The 14,883-nt window shown below is 38.1% G+C and overlaps 3 protein-coding genes across 5 annotated transcripts; 2 read left to right on the top strand and 1 right to left on the bottom strand.

Annotated features, from left to right (window-relative positions):
* The first annotated feature begins 2,195 nt into the window (after window positions 1-2,195).
* Window positions 2,196-3,488, top strand: LOC119985221 (protein EXORDIUM-like 3). Its single transcript, XM_038829449.1, has one exon. The coding sequence runs from the start codon at window positions 2,278-2,280 to the stop codon at window positions 3,301-3,303; it is 1,026 nt and encodes a 341-aa protein (XP_038685377.1). The 5' UTR covers window positions 2,196-2,277; the 3' UTR covers window positions 3,304-3,488.
* A 3,436-nt stretch (window positions 3,489-6,924) lies between these two features.
* Window positions 6,925-8,258, bottom strand: LOC119985220 (protein LOW PSII ACCUMULATION 2, chloroplastic). The gene is made up of 2 exons (XM_038829448.1): window positions 7,794-8,258; window positions 6,925-7,422 (listed from the first exon to the last, which is right to left on the bottom strand). The coding sequence occupies exons 1-2, from the start codon at window positions 8,221-8,223 to the stop codon at window positions 7,277-7,279; spliced, it is 576 nt and encodes a 191-aa protein (XP_038685376.1). The 5' UTR covers window positions 8,224-8,258; the 3' UTR covers window positions 6,925-7,276.
* A 174-nt stretch (window positions 8,259-8,432) lies between these two features.
* LOC119985219 lies at window positions 8,433-14,564 on the top strand. Of its 3 annotated transcripts, XM_038829446.1 has the most exons (15): window positions 8,434-8,860; window positions 9,422-9,555; window positions 9,648-9,797; window positions 9,894-10,005; window positions 10,152-10,455; window positions 10,923-11,136; window positions 11,282-11,368; window positions 11,584-11,839; window positions 12,214-12,326; window positions 12,718-12,816; window positions 12,903-12,950; window positions 13,058-13,168; window positions 13,296-13,386; window positions 13,494-13,625; window positions 14,018-14,349. In XM_038829446.1, the coding sequence occupies exons 1-14, from the start codon at window positions 8,614-8,616 to the stop codon at window positions 13,586-13,588; spliced, it is 2,061 nt and encodes a 686-aa protein (XP_038685374.1). In that variant the 5' UTR covers window positions 8,434-8,613; the 3' UTR covers window positions 13,589-13,625; window positions 14,018-14,349. The 3 variants fall into 3 exon arrangements, with proteins under 3 accessions (XP_038685375.1, XP_038685374.1, XP_038685373.1); XM_038829447.1 differs by having other exon boundaries at window positions 8,433-8,860; window positions 11,584-11,683; window positions 13,494-14,564; XM_038829445.1 differs by having other exon boundaries at window positions 13,494-14,349.
* Window positions 14,565-14,883: the final 319 nt, after the last annotated feature.

Here is a 14,883-nt window from a genome sequence, read left to right as displayed (position 1 = left end):
TTCTCAGCCGGAGACTCAAATCAAATGAGCCTCCTCGGTGGCGATCACGCGTGTTGAGGGCCGTCGTTTGTCTTGGTGATCTCACATTCAACGGTGGGTCCGCTCGGTTCTCCAATGGTGATTACTTTCTGGGTCGACATTCGACATGGACCCCACTCCAAGTCACTCTCGATCTCAGCTGTACGATTTTTAAATAAGAACATCTTTCCTCTTCCTTCATATAAGGAGCCGCGCATGTCTCTCCGTGACTGTAGTTAATTTCTGTACTGTTAGAATAATTACTCATGAAAAATATCTAATAAATTGGTAAAACTTGGATAAAAATAGAGAAATATGAACTACAAAATTACATTACGTTTAATGTCAAAAAATATTTATTTAAAATATTATCTATAAATTTATATAAAGTCAAATTTCGAATATAATATTATTTGAACTTGTATATGAATCTAATAGAATAAAAAAAATAACAAATATAGTTCAACAATTAAATTTAAATAATAAAAATATCATCCTCTTACCTCTACAGGTTAAAGTTAAGTTTAATTATAAATTGTGGGATAAATAGAATCCTATTCAACAAAGAGTGCCCTCATTTTGAGGATTGTTCTGTAGGCCGTATAGAAAAGGGCCCCGTTCCTCTAACCATTATGGACTGTATAAAATGCCAAACAGAGGGTCATCATCGTAAATCAAATGAGAGGGCCAGGCAGTCGAGTGCACACCGAAAGTTAGCTTTTGTTTATTTCTTGTTTTTTGGAATCAAATTAAGTAAAGCATACAAGCTAATTGTAACTTTGTAAAACCTCATAAAACTACATATTTTTACCTTTAGAAAGTTTTCAATGTGCATAAACACAAATAACCAGCTTGAGAGGGCCCCCGTTTTATCATTTGTGATTCATATGTGAATTGTTATGTTCATATTATGATTTTGACCATAATCTAGTACGTATAAACAAAATCCCAAAATTCCTTGTCCTATAGATTTGAAGAAGGTTGAGTTGGAATTGGCTCAAGAGATAACGAAACAAAAATCTATGTCTTTTTGGAGCAAATTAAAAATGGGAAATCCCAAGCAACATTAATTTCATCAACAACCGTGACACGTCAAATACTTAAATAAGCTCAATACGTCCCCTTCTTTAAGTTATTAGAGCAACCACAATGATTGTTTTTTGATGGATCATGAATGGTGTTTGTTATCTTGTTTAATGGATTATGTAAAAAAATATTTTCAATGGTATAAATTTATTGTCTCCCTTTTGTTAGCATGGAGACATTGAACATGCTTGGCTACAAACATAGACCCCACTTAAATTATACTCATAACTAAATTAAAAATCAATATTGAGTCACACTTTTACTGTACCAATACATAACATTTCATTATTATTCTCAATCAACTCAACAAAATACGTCCCCAAATGTATTTTGTTGTCCTCAATAACATTGCACCATTGTGGTTGTTATTAAGTAAACAATAAGCTTATGTACCAAAGACAAGACTTGAGAGAAGAAAGCCAAAACATTCATAACCCAATAACCACTTGCGATTGTGAACATGATGGGTAAGACCATCTCTAACCCAAGTGGTATATGAGGTTGTATTCTTCCTAACTTCCAAAATAACACTTTTAGAATAAAATTTTCTTCTTCTACCCAAGTGATATATGGGGTTGTATTATACAACTTTTCATCATGAAGTGCTAAATATAGCTCTCAAATGAGGAGATTGAAAAATTTTGAAGGGAAATAAAGTTTGGTAGTTAAAAGAGAGTTTCACATTAAAAAAAAATTTAAAAATATAAAGAAATCACTTTTCTTCTCCATTTCCCACCCACTAATAGAGTAAATGAATTATACCACCCTCACTTTTATACTATTCATGGATGTAAAATTTAAATTGGATCCCCAATTTCCAATTTATGATTGGAGATGCCCTAAGTAAGGAGTCGAGAAAAATCTGTAATCCCCAAACTGCCCTTTTCCCGCGCAATTAGAAGCACAAGACACTGAAATCGGTTCATGATCATCAGATGGCGACGAGGAGCAAGCACCATGATGATGTTGATGATCCTCCTGGCCCCACTTCTCTGACCTGTAGGACCCATTCTCTTTTACTTTTAAGAATCTCTCTGTCCTCCATTACCCGCAATTCAATGACGTAAAATAAATTTCAAAAAATAACTCACTCACTCCCTCAACTGCCCTCTCTATATTAAAACTTCTCACTCACCGAAGAATCTCGTCCTTTGAAACCCCACTTCACTTACCATGAGACCCGTAACACCGATTCCGGTGCTGCTCTGCCTCACGGTAGTTTCTGTAATCTTTACAATCACTCCGGTGAGCGCTTGGCGTCCATGGCCCCACCTAAAACCCAACAGCTCCGATCTTCTCTACAGTGGCTCCAAGAAATTCGAGGGCTCATCAGAGTTCGTCCACTTGCGGTACCACATGGGCCCAGTTCTCACCGCCAACATAACCGTCCACACTATCTGGTACGGCACGTGGCAGAAATCACAGAAGAAGATTATCCGCGAGTTCATCAACTCAATCTCAGCTACCGATTCTATGCCCCCATCAGTCTCTGACTGGTGGCGCACCGTACGGCTCTACACAGACCAAACCGGAGCCAACATCTCCAGAACGGTGCGTTTGGGGGAAGAGAAAAATGACAGGTTCTACTCTCACGGGAAATCACTCACGCGCTTATCGATACAGTCCGTGATTAAAAGCGCTGTCACGGTAAAATCAAAGCCGTTGCCTGTAAATCCCAAAAGCGGGCTGTATCTGTTGCTCACTTCGGCCGACGTGTACGTTCAGGATTTCTGCGGGCAGGTTTGTGGGTTCCACTACTTCACATTCCCGTCGATTGTGGGTTACACGCTGCCGTACGCGTGGATTGGGAACAGCGCGAAACTGTGTCCTGAAGTGTGCGCTTATCCCTTCGCCGTACCCGAGTATGTCCCCGGCTTGAAGCCGCTAATGTCACCAAACGGTGACATAGGTGTGGATGGAATGATCAGCGTGATTGGTCACGAGATAGCTGAGCTGGCGACCAACCCGTTGGTGAATGCATGGTATGCGGGTCAGGACCCGGTTGCGCCGGTAGAGATAGCGGATTTGTGTGAGGGTATTTATGGGACAGGTGGTGGTGGTTCGTACACTGGACAGATGTTGAACAGCCATGATGGCGCCACGTATAATATGAATGGGATCAGACGGAAGTACTTGGTTCAATGGGTTTGGAACCATTTGGTAAATTACTGTTCTGGCCCTAATGCACTTGATCAGTAGTTCTTATTGTACTCTCTTAAGGGTTTTATCTTTCTTTTTGCAATTTTCTTTTTTTTTTTTTTTTGGGTTTGAGCTCTGTTGACTGTTGGATGGTGAATGAGGTTTGCTGAAAAAGTAGTTTGGTAAGATATGTATAATAACCTTCTCATATTCAAATTATATGGTACAATTTTATATTTTTCATCGTTCTCTGAGACTTTATTTTAAAAGTTTAGGGTTTGTTATACGAATCTTTGAGAATATCATTGAAAACACGTCACATGTATTTTGACATTTTTAGTTACAAAAAATAAAGGGATCGGTTCATAATGGATGCAGTTTGTTCTTTGATAACATACGACTTATGACATTTTATATATGTCTTTTGACGCCATTTGCATAAGCAGTTTGTAATTGTAGTCATGAAAAAGATTTGAGGGAGCTCATCGAAAGTGATTGTACTAAAGTTATGTAATTTTCGGACAACTGTGAAGGTGTCTAATTGTCTATCAATGTTTTGCAAGTAGACTTGGCATATTCAAGAACCCACCATTTGTCCTTTTGTTTACAATTATCTAAGAAACTTTATAGGGATTTTCAATGCGAGGCTTATGATGCACTCTTTTGTTTTTCCTCCTTTATTGAATATCAATTTTGAATGCTTTTTCAGTTCCACTTTCTTGAAAGTGGCACGAATTGTCAAATACCAAAGAGGGGATTGTCGCCGCCCAGAACTCCAAATCTTCATAACCCCATTTTCATTTCTTTTAAAAAATACTAGATTATTAAATGTGGCATGAGTTAGTTATATTGTCTATTGAAATAGATTTGACGAAAAAAATTTATTATACCAGCATAATTAATAATTTTGTATCTCAAAATATTACAAGATTTATATTTATGTAATATATGAACATTTAAATTTTTCTCAAGAGGACCTATTTTTTAAAAGTTTGCCCTATAGAAGAGATACAAATATGATCAAAAAAGCCTTGATTGTATTCATTCGTTCTATAGTTTATATACAAGAGGTTTTACATTCTCTTTGTGCCTTGATCTTTCCTTATCTAAGAATAAATGATGTAACCAATATACAAAATTCAAACGCTAAAACTAATCGTGATTTTTGTTACAACTGATATTCTTTGATATGCCCATGACCTCCGAAGACTCAAGTACGTCATTGGTACCAAATATAGATACCGAACCATGCTTATTTTACTAAGATAGGCATTTCTTTCTTGTATACTTTGTTAAAACTCAGCAAAACAAAGGAAAATGTTCATTGAATACAAAACTAAATGTTGTTATATGTACAAAAACAAAAGTTGATCTTAATCAATGAGACTTGACTTGGTTGACAATCGATTGAGTTAGACATATATGTGTCCAAGGTTCGATTCTAACATTTCAAGCATAATCATCTGTGGTATTTCAAAAAAAAAGAAGAAGTTGATCTTAATGAGGATTCTTGCAAAACCTTTGAAAATATGGTAGTTTAGATTGAGGGGACAACATTTGTATTCTACGAGAGTATGTAAAAACAAAGCTGAAACTCCTCCTCGAGCATAGAATTAAGCAATCAGCTTTTGAGTTTAAAAAGCTAAACAGGGTGTTGAGATTAGAGAAAATAATGAATTGCATATCAAAATTGACTAATCAATGTTTGATCACACGGTTGGCGTAAAGACCAAGGAGTGGCAAGGACATTAAAAGTAGCAAGTATGAATTGAGCTCATTTGTGCCTTCATCATCAGGCTCTATGTTATACGTTTCAACTTTCAACCACACACCTGGCTCTCACAATTGGCCACAAAAGTTGGCCACAATTTACTACAATCAAGAAAACAGCACATCATGTAGTGCAGGGATGGAAATAATTCATACAAGTGGCTAGCAACGCCCACTAAATGTAGCGGCGCATGAACTCTCCATCTTTGACCTACGAGACCTTCACTCCATAAAATATTCAATACACACGTCCTTTGCTTCCGTCTCCTCTAACTTGGCATCGTACATTACGTGTGCACAGTGAACAAGAAAGGAGAAGCTGATAAGCATCGCAGCAGCTGGATAAAAGCAATGTTGGACATAATACGTTAAGTTTCTGCTGCATAATGTGTGATCCTGCTACGAATTTGTCCAACACATGCCCTAGCTATTGTTCGAGTTTGCCATACCAAAACTAGAAAGTAGACGAAACAAAAAGTTGGATTTATCTTTCCTAAACATTAGATACCCAAAACTGCTCAACTTCATCTCATAATACATCAAAATAACCAAAAGACTAACAAAAAATAACCAAGTATAAAAAAACGGTGCAATTGATTGGCATTGAAAATGGAAGGAAGCAGAGGCAAAGGAGAATACAAGCAATAATTAGGAGAGGGGACCCTTCAGAGGCTCATGTCATCTAATTTTCACACGACTTTGATGAAATGACGCAAAAGAAAGTCAAATTCATTGAAAACTGAAACCAATTGGAGCAGAGGCTCAACAGACTCAAGATTTGATGGTCCTGAAAACCGACCCTCGAATCCCCACTTTCAACACCGAATGCACAACCCTACATACTCATATTCATACGGAATGTTACTCAACTCCCCGTCCTTGATTACTGAAATAGACATATTCTTAAAAGCAACTACATAGTTGTCGCCACTGATTTATTAACGACTTGAAGTAGACCACCGGAAAGGAACTCGTTATAAGTACAGCAGTCGGCAGTCTAAAATAATGCATTGTTTGCTTGTACAAACAAGCTTCCGTCACGGGCCAGCTTTGAGCCAGCCTGATCTCTTTATGATGTGAATGATCTGCTGCAACTTCTTTGACAAGTTACAGAAAAGCTATTATTGTTGTTTCTAATATCATTTCTCGAAATTTTGGTAAAAAGTACTAAACACAGCCCTTATAAAATGTGTAGAAACCATGATGCAGTGAAATCCAGGAAAAAAAACAGATGTATGCAGCCAAGCACCTTTCTCTCATATTATTCAAGCGGCTGTTTGCAAGGTCTAAACTTGTGGCACACAAGTTGCCACGAATCATTTGCAATTTTACCAGGGACAACAATTTTCTAAAATCAATCTAGGTCATATAGCTCATACATGGTTTAATAATTTTACAGATGCTGTTCCAAAAACCTGTCTTGAAAGAAACGAAAACCACAAAAATGGAATGAGAATTTTCTTTTGTATAAAAAAGAACAAATGAAATGAGGAACAGAGCACAAATAGGCTAGCATGTGAAGCCACATTATAGTTCAGAGCTACAATAGCTGCAGGCCGCTATGTCAAAGGCCCAGTAAATGCCAATTGCCAGGACCTCTAATTAAATGCCACCAGTTGCTCGAATAAGAATCAGCAGAAGCAAGAAGTGGGTTCCAAGGTTTGATAACAGACCATGTTACACTGGCATAACTTGAGAGAAAGAGCACAGGCTATCTTCACTACAAGCACACAGTTTCAAAGGAATATAATTCTCGTTCACAAGACACCCGTAGTAGGCGGGCCGGAGACAAGCAGGGTGTTCGCAGATCTTACCTCTACATAATATGTGGAGAGGCTATTGGCAGGAGCAATGTAATGGACTATAGGAGCAAGGACAAGCTTGTCAACCTTTCCGGTAATCTATTTCAACTATCATCAAGAGGGATCCAGTTCAATATTAAACAAAAAATGAAGAACTAAACCATGCCATACCTGGATAATTAATCGGGACCACGATACAATAGAGGGAGAAATACAAAGGGCAAGTACATACATCAGCATGCATCTAAAATTATTTTACATAGATGGGCTTAAAATGATTATCTTTGGAGGTATTATCTCGTTGCATAAAGGTACCTTTGCAATACTCATATTAGTTACATCTCAGTCTCCTCAAGGAAGATGAGTAAAAGGACTGCCGACGGAAATGACTCAAATGTCAACTATGACAAGTAAGAGAGGTACCTTGCAGATAATGAAAATATCATTCAATACTCAACATATCATTTTTGATCTTTTAGTTTTTCATTCTGCAGGTACTTCGATACACCATATGTAACAGTTCCAGCGACAAACAACCCAACTGTCGGGGTGAAAGATGGATACAAAAATTTCACAAGGAATTTATCCCACTCTTCTGGCAAGAAGCCTGTGCACAAAAAATAGCTAAGAGTTACAATTTAGAAGCAACACAAACAATATCTTTTAGACAGAAAGTATACAATTTTGCCTGGTTCCCTTTTTAATACTGAGAATGTTTCAAATGGCCATGATAATATGTGGAAGTTGGGAACTTAGTTTCACCTCTAATCGGCATATATGAAAATATTAGGTTACAGTTCAAACATTTGCAGAATCCAATAACGTTAAAGCACCAAGTATAGCAGTTCTGAATACCATAATTCATGACCAATCATTGAATTGAAGCTATCACCAGTTGCGACTGACCACAAAAATACAAAATTGTAAATTTAGACATAGACTTCATTAAAGAGCCCAAACAGGGAGTTCAACAGATACCTGAAGCTGCAAGAACAATTCCCTCAACAAGAATTACAGCGCCGAGCCCCAACCAAGCAAGAAGAAACGCATTCTCATTCGTCCTCTGCTCTTTAGCCTTCTCCTTGTCTTCTGGGCTCATGACCGCCGGTTTCTCAATTGGCAACCGCCTAATCACCGACGCCCTCTCATTTCCTTTATTCTTCTGCTTCTTTTTACCGCTGACAGGGTTCGCAATTGGTGAGGGTGAGGAACCAAACCCTAGGCCAGGTGAGGTAGGTTTCTTGGGCGGGGCGGACTCGTTGCTGGCTTTGGGGTCGTCGATGGCCGGTTTCTCAGAGTTGACTATGAATTTTGGTTTGGTGGAGGAGAAGAAAACAGGGGATTTGAGAAAATGATAGGGTTTGATCGTAGTGAAAGACGCGGAAGGAGAATGGATTTGTAGCGCCATTTTCAGTTGCGTTGGTTGGTGAAGAACTGAAGATGATAGCGCGTAGCTCTAGACTTCAAGTGGTGTTAACTGGGCCCGCCCTTCTAGTTTCGGGCCCAATAATAAATAACCCAGCATTGCCAAAGGGCCCAAAACCACCGGATATTTTCTCGTATAAAATATTAAAATGGTCATTTTTTTGCAATTTTTTTTTGAAGAAAAGGCATTAACGGCATCGGATTTGCCGCCTCATACCCACGACCCAAACGCTCCTCTAGGTTCTCTGTTTCCTCCTCCACAAATTAACAATCTCACACTCTCTCTGGTTCACAAATACCATGCCAACTCTAATCCCTAATTAAAACCTAAATTTGAATTCGGTCACTGTCTTCATGGACACACTCTTTCTTCATGAACTCTCTCGCTTTCACGCTCTCTCCCTCCTTCGCATCATCTCATCTTCGACTCCCTCCTCGGAGAACACGATGCAGTTGTTCTCTCTCCGCGCCGGTAACGAGAGGCAATGCGAAAAAGAATGGATCTATAATTCTCTGGTTCAAGCAGGATCTCCGAATCGACGATCATCCGGGCCTCGTAGCCGCCTCCGACTATCAGGCCGTGGTTCCTCTTTACGTCTTCGATCGTCGGATTCTTTCTCGTACGTATACTTCTTCTAATTTGTCTTTATATTCCTTCTTCTATGTGTTTTTAGGTTTTTCTTTGTTGTTTGTTTTGCTATTATGTAACTACTAATATCGAACTGAATATTGGAGTCACTGGAATTAAAACGCACGGTAGGTGTGAACCGTGCTAATTATTATTTTAGAAAAATAGCTCTGATTCCGAAATCGAAGCGAAAACCTAATTTCTGACATTCGGAATACAGGTTTATATCTGTTTCGCCAAATTTCAGTTGAGATTCAGTAATGTCTTGTTAGGTCGGTGACTTGGTTTTGTGGTAGAACATATGCAAATTTTGAGATATTATCATGCCTTGCAAAAATTACAAGTAATTGACGGTCAAAGAGTAGTGTATTTGAATTCTGTAGTGTCTGATGACTTTGTTACAATACTTGATTGGGAAAGATGCCAGACAACATTGGTAATGAGAGCAAATCTGTGTTATGCCATGATAAAGTGCAAAGAGAGAAATGTCAAGTCTGATTTCATATTTTGATTTGAAATTCTTATTGACTGACTTTTCTGACAATTTGTGCAGGCTATTCTGATGAAATGCTAGAACTGCTTCTTTTTGCATTGAGAGATTTAAGGAAGTCGTTGCAGGAACAAGGGTCTAATCTGATGATAAGGTTTGGGAGAGCAGAAAGTGTCATACAAGAGCTCTTAAAAGAGGTCCTTAATTAGATTTGCTAAATGTGGCGCTTTAAGGATATCTGAAGGTTCTTTTTTTTCATTTACTGATTTCATCCCGAGGACTTGAACAGGTTGAAGCGACTCATATATTTTCTGAAGAAGAGGTAGATTACCACCTGTGCGAGGTGATATATCTTGTGGAGCATATGTTGGCTACCATACCTACCCCTGAGAGGAGTCCTAGGAAAATTTTTTGGCAGACTCCCTTCTATGATATTAAGGTGGCTTTCTTTTGCAGTACTTCGATTCTTGTGATGTGAATTTATGTTCTAAGGTATTTTGATGTGTGGTTGTCTGATTAATTGTAACTGATTTAGAATGTGAAAGACATGACTGAATCATACGAGGAATTTGTGAAGCTTCAATTGCCCATAACTTCATGTCTCCAGCCTCCAGTTTTACCTGGTGCTAGCACTGACTTGGACTGGGGTGAGTTTTCATTGTTTTTGAAAGTTTTTTTTTTTAAATTTTTTCTTCTTTTGTCGTTTTTGTTTGTTCATATGTTTTTTTAGTTTTGAATATACTAGTTGATGTTCATTGGCCCAAGGAAAGATGATACTTGAACCATCAATCAGGTTCTCTGCCCACATTTGATGATCTAAAGGAATTTATGGTTCAAAATAAATGCCACTCAAGAGAAAGTTGGGCACTGATCAAGGAAACTTCGGCTCAATCCGCATTGAGAAGGAAGTTGTCCAAATTTGAGGGAACCTATCAGAATAATTCAAATTTGATGAAGACAAAGGGGAGTCCATTAGGTGGATCTGTTTTTGTCACGCAGAATCCATATGTTGTGGGACCTGGGACAAATGCAGTATTAAATGCATTGGCTGCTTATTTGAGATATTTGGAGGGAACGGCTCGATATGATTGGCAAGAGTATGTATTGCCTGTAAAATTCATTGCAGTTTTATACTTCTATTACAAACATGGATTTGTTTAGAGGTTTAAGCGCTGCTTATTTACTTATAAAACTCTGTGAAGATAGAATATGCATGAATTGTGAACAACGTTCTTCTGACTTCACTACAGAAAATTATGTTACCTACCTATAATGTGTTGAAAATGTGTTATAATGTGTTGAAAATGTGTTTGATTCATGGAAAAGGATCACATCTTCATTCCTAATTTTGATGGACAGTTTAAGAACATGTAGAACTGAATTTGGCATAGCATACAACAGTGTGTGGTATTTTGCAAATGAACTTAATTGGCTTGTATTTTATGCACCATGATTTTGAAAGAATGCGATTTGAAGGATGAAATAATGGATTTCCGTAGTTGCATACTATCAATGGTCCCTCTTTTCTTATTAGGAATCTTCTTTGACCTTAATTTCTTTGTAGGGTGCATGATAGATTACGCACTGTTGAAACTCGGGATGGAGCTTCATTTGCTGCACTCTTTGGCCGGGCCCTCCATCTGGGTACTGTATCTAGAAGGAGAGTGTATTATGAAGCAATCAAGTATGAAAGAGAGAGAAATGCTGGTTTTCTATCTCCCTTTGGATATTCAGCGGCCACTGTAGCTGCAGCAGTTGATGCTGTTTGCTCAATGGAGGTACTGTGGTGTTTGTGACATTTTTATCTTCTGTGCTGGAAAGCATAGCTGTTTCTTTAGCATGATTGCTTTGATATTTGTGCATGTGGCTTTGTATCATTTCAAAAGCAACACCTCCTAATGCTTGCGATTGATTTGTTGGCAGTGGTATTGGCTTTTGGCCCAGAAAAGTCAGATAGATCATGGAGCATATTCAATTAGGATATGGAGATGGAATGGCCACTTAATTCAGGTTCAGCTATAAACTGTGTACAGTTGTTTGGTTGTAAGTTTCTTTCAGGAGTGTTTCTGCTGGGTATCTCTCATCTATGTTCCTCTCTTGTCACTGTTTGATGAAGACTAGCGCCTTTACTTTTAAGATAAATACTTGACCAAGTTTTTTTTGTAACATTCCACTTAGAACAACTCTTTTTTCATTTTTTGAATGTAAGAACTGCTCTTTTTCAGTATACGTCTGTTGGTCATGAAGGTCCGGCTATCCTTCTTGTGCATGGTTTTGGTGCTTTTCTGGAGCACTACCGTGACAACATTAACAGTATATCAGAAGGTGGGTTTCGAGTCTGGGCTATTACAGTTTTAGGATTTGGAAAGTCAGAAAAGCCAAACATTGTTTATACTGAGCTCATGTGGGCTGAAGTGCTGAAGGACTTTATTGTTGAAGTTGTTGGTGAACCAGTGCATCTCGTTGGGAACTCCATAGGTGGTACGTTCCTCGTGTTAACATATAATTTCACAAGTATAAAGCGGCCCCTTCAGACATGTCTGATGTGCGCTTATGCATATATTAGCCTTCTTTTAGTTTTATCGTTTTTTTTGTACGTGGCAAATTGTTTTAGTTTAATTTCTCATTATCATCCCCATCCCCATCCCCTTCCCTGCCTCTGTCCCAGTCCCAGTCCCAGTCCCCCAAAATATGGTATAATGGCAAGTGGAAACTTTTCTTGGTCTAAGATCTCTCTGCATGTTGTCTACTGGTACCATTTATTATGTAGGATTTATGTTCTAAAGTTAGTCTATACAATATTTACTCATCCGCACTCTATCAATTGTCTAACTGTTATCATTCTCTATCTACAGGGTATTTTGTTTCTATCGTTGCTTGTCTTTGGCCTGTTTTAGCCAAGTCACTTGTCCTCATCAATAGTGCGGGAAACATTATACCACAGTATACTTCTCTGCAGTTCTCTGAGGTAAGTGTAAATTAGTATCTTTTGGATATTTGGATATTCTAATCAAGATAAGTCCAGCATGCTTCTGTAACACCTTAAAGAATGCCATAGTACATCTATTTGTTGCTGAAAAGTCATACATTGTTGCATCCTTTTCTCAAGAGGATTGCAGTCATTGACATTTTTTTTGTAGGCAAGTGTATCATTATTATTCTCACTGTTCATTCATCTAATAGATAAAAATTATCCATCACGTATATGAAATACTTTTAAGTGTTCCAGAAAATGATAAGAAATTTTGTATTTGCCTTGGAGTCTATTATCTACCATTTCAAGTGCATGGATGAAATTACACAATCTATTATGATTTGCAGAAAATTCATTATTTGTTAATGATTTGAAAATGATTCAGGAGAGGCGAACTTCAGGGATGGTGTGGCTAGGTGCCCGAATTCTTTTGTTTTACTTGAGGTTGAACATCAAGAGCATAGTGAAGAATTGCTATCCAACTGTGTGTATCCATTGCCACTGCCAATGTTTAAGTGATGCTTCCTGATGTTGTCTGACTTTTTATTTTTCTGATCCTTACCTTTGCAGAAGGCTGAGCGTGCTGATGATTGGCTTACCAATGCAATGCTAAGGGCAGTATCCTCTTTGTTAGTTACATCGTATTAATTCATATGGATATTAATGTGTTGCATTTAGAAATTACATCTAGTTTCATGGAAATATCATCTTAACATTTATAAAAGTCCCATGATCCTGGTGTCTTGGTGGTCCTGGAGAGTATTTTCAGTTTCAATCTCTCACTTCCTCTTAACTTCCTCTTGAAGGAATTCGAGGAAAGGGTTCTAATCATACAGGTAGAATCTCAATTGTGAGACAACACTGGATGTGGGAATTTTTTGTTGCCGTTTCTTGTCGATGAATTGAGTATTCATATATATTACCCGAATGAATTCCTGTTGGTTGGTAATGGTTTACTTGTAGGGAACAAAAGATCCAATCTCAGACTCTAAGTCCGAACTTGCTCTGATTAAAGAGCATTGTCCGGGGATCATAATCAAGGAATTAGATGCTGGTAAATGTGGAAATCACCATTTAAAGCTTCAGATATAGTTGTTTGATCTTCGATTTTGATCTGAGTTCTTCATTAACCATAAAAATTTATTATTTCTGATATTTCAGGCCACTGCCCCCATGATGAGCAGCCAGAACAAGTGAATTTAATCATTTGTGAATGGGTAATGTCAGCTGAAAGCAAAATTCTGGCTGAGAGATGATTGTAGTTCTGTTGGTGCCTCACAGCTTCTTGTATTTGTAAGACCCACTCTTTTTGCCGCTATCCCTTCTCTTTCTTGATTTTTCATAGCCTCCATTACGAATCCTAAGTGTGGAATTGGATAGTTTCACCCACTCACATCTACACACTGACACCTCAATGTTTCCTTGCATATTAAGACCTGTACTCATATTTACACCCAAAACCTTAATTTCAGCCACTAATTTCTCCCAAACATGACCTCATTTCTCTCTTCCATAATTCGCCTCCACTAATTTCAGCCAGCCCATAATTTTCTTCACTCAACAGTGTCTCTTCTAGGCCATCCATTTCCTGCTTGGTCTATTTGTATGGTTGATTTCCTTCATTTGGTTTGTTCCAAAATCCTGTTTTTGTGGCTCATGGGTTTGTTTATATCTCTGCTTCACAGGTTAACAGTAGTGATTGTTTCCAAATGTGGTTTCCAATGGTTTACTGCAGTTCTCTCCGTAATAATACTGCATTTTGACCAAGTTCACTATAACCCTTTGACCAAAAGCTCATTCTGAGGAAGAAAAAAAATTCATTTCCCCCTTCATCCTTGAACTTTTTTATATATTTTTTTCCTCCTTTCAGTTCCCCTTTTTCTTCTTCATCATCTTGTTATTTTTGTGCCACTTTCGATCTCTATTTCCCGATCAGCCAAGTTTCATACATTTGTTTAGCAGGTTCAACTATGTTGACTTGCACAGTTAATGTTGGTTTATGCTTTTCATCTTTCGACGAAACGTAGCCTTCCTTGCCTTTTGCAACTAAAGTTCTTGGTCAAGGAGAAAGAAGAAAATAATTGAACCATCCTGAAGCCGTATGCACATCTGCACTTTTGTTAATGTCTGACTAGTAAAATCCTGTGCCTAGATAAGGTTCATATGTGAGTTCAGAAAATGGTCAATGAACTTTGAAATCTGATGGTAATTTCGATCACCATAAGCAATGAACATGGTTGGGTCCGGTCATCTTTGTTAGATCTCCTAGACCTTAGAAAGCCCTGTCTTACGTTGCAATTTCATGTGGGCTGGGTCCAGTATGGTTAAGGGGTTAAAAATAGTTAGGGCTGGTCGTGTTTTGGGCTTAGGCCCAATTCGCTTGAGCCAAATTGACTCTACTAAATTCGTTCTTGGGCCCAATTTACTTCTGCTTCATTAAAAATTTAAAATGAATAATTGGCCCAATAAACTGGGCTTAAGCCCAAAAGCCTAGATGTAGGCCTTTTTCAGTGCTCGGCCCAATAATTTGGACTCACTTTGATCTTAGGCC

The sequence above is a fragment of the Tripterygium wilfordii genome, chromosome 19 (assembly GCF_013401445.1).
Source record: "Tripterygium wilfordii isolate XIE 37 chromosome 19, ASM1340144v1, whole genome shotgun sequence".
Taxonomy (NCBI): domain Eukaryota; kingdom Viridiplantae; phylum Streptophyta; class Magnoliopsida; order Celastrales; family Celastraceae; genus Tripterygium; species Tripterygium wilfordii.
The sequence above is the reverse complement of the archived record's forward strand: the minus strand, read 5'-3'. Positions and strand labels throughout refer to the sequence as shown.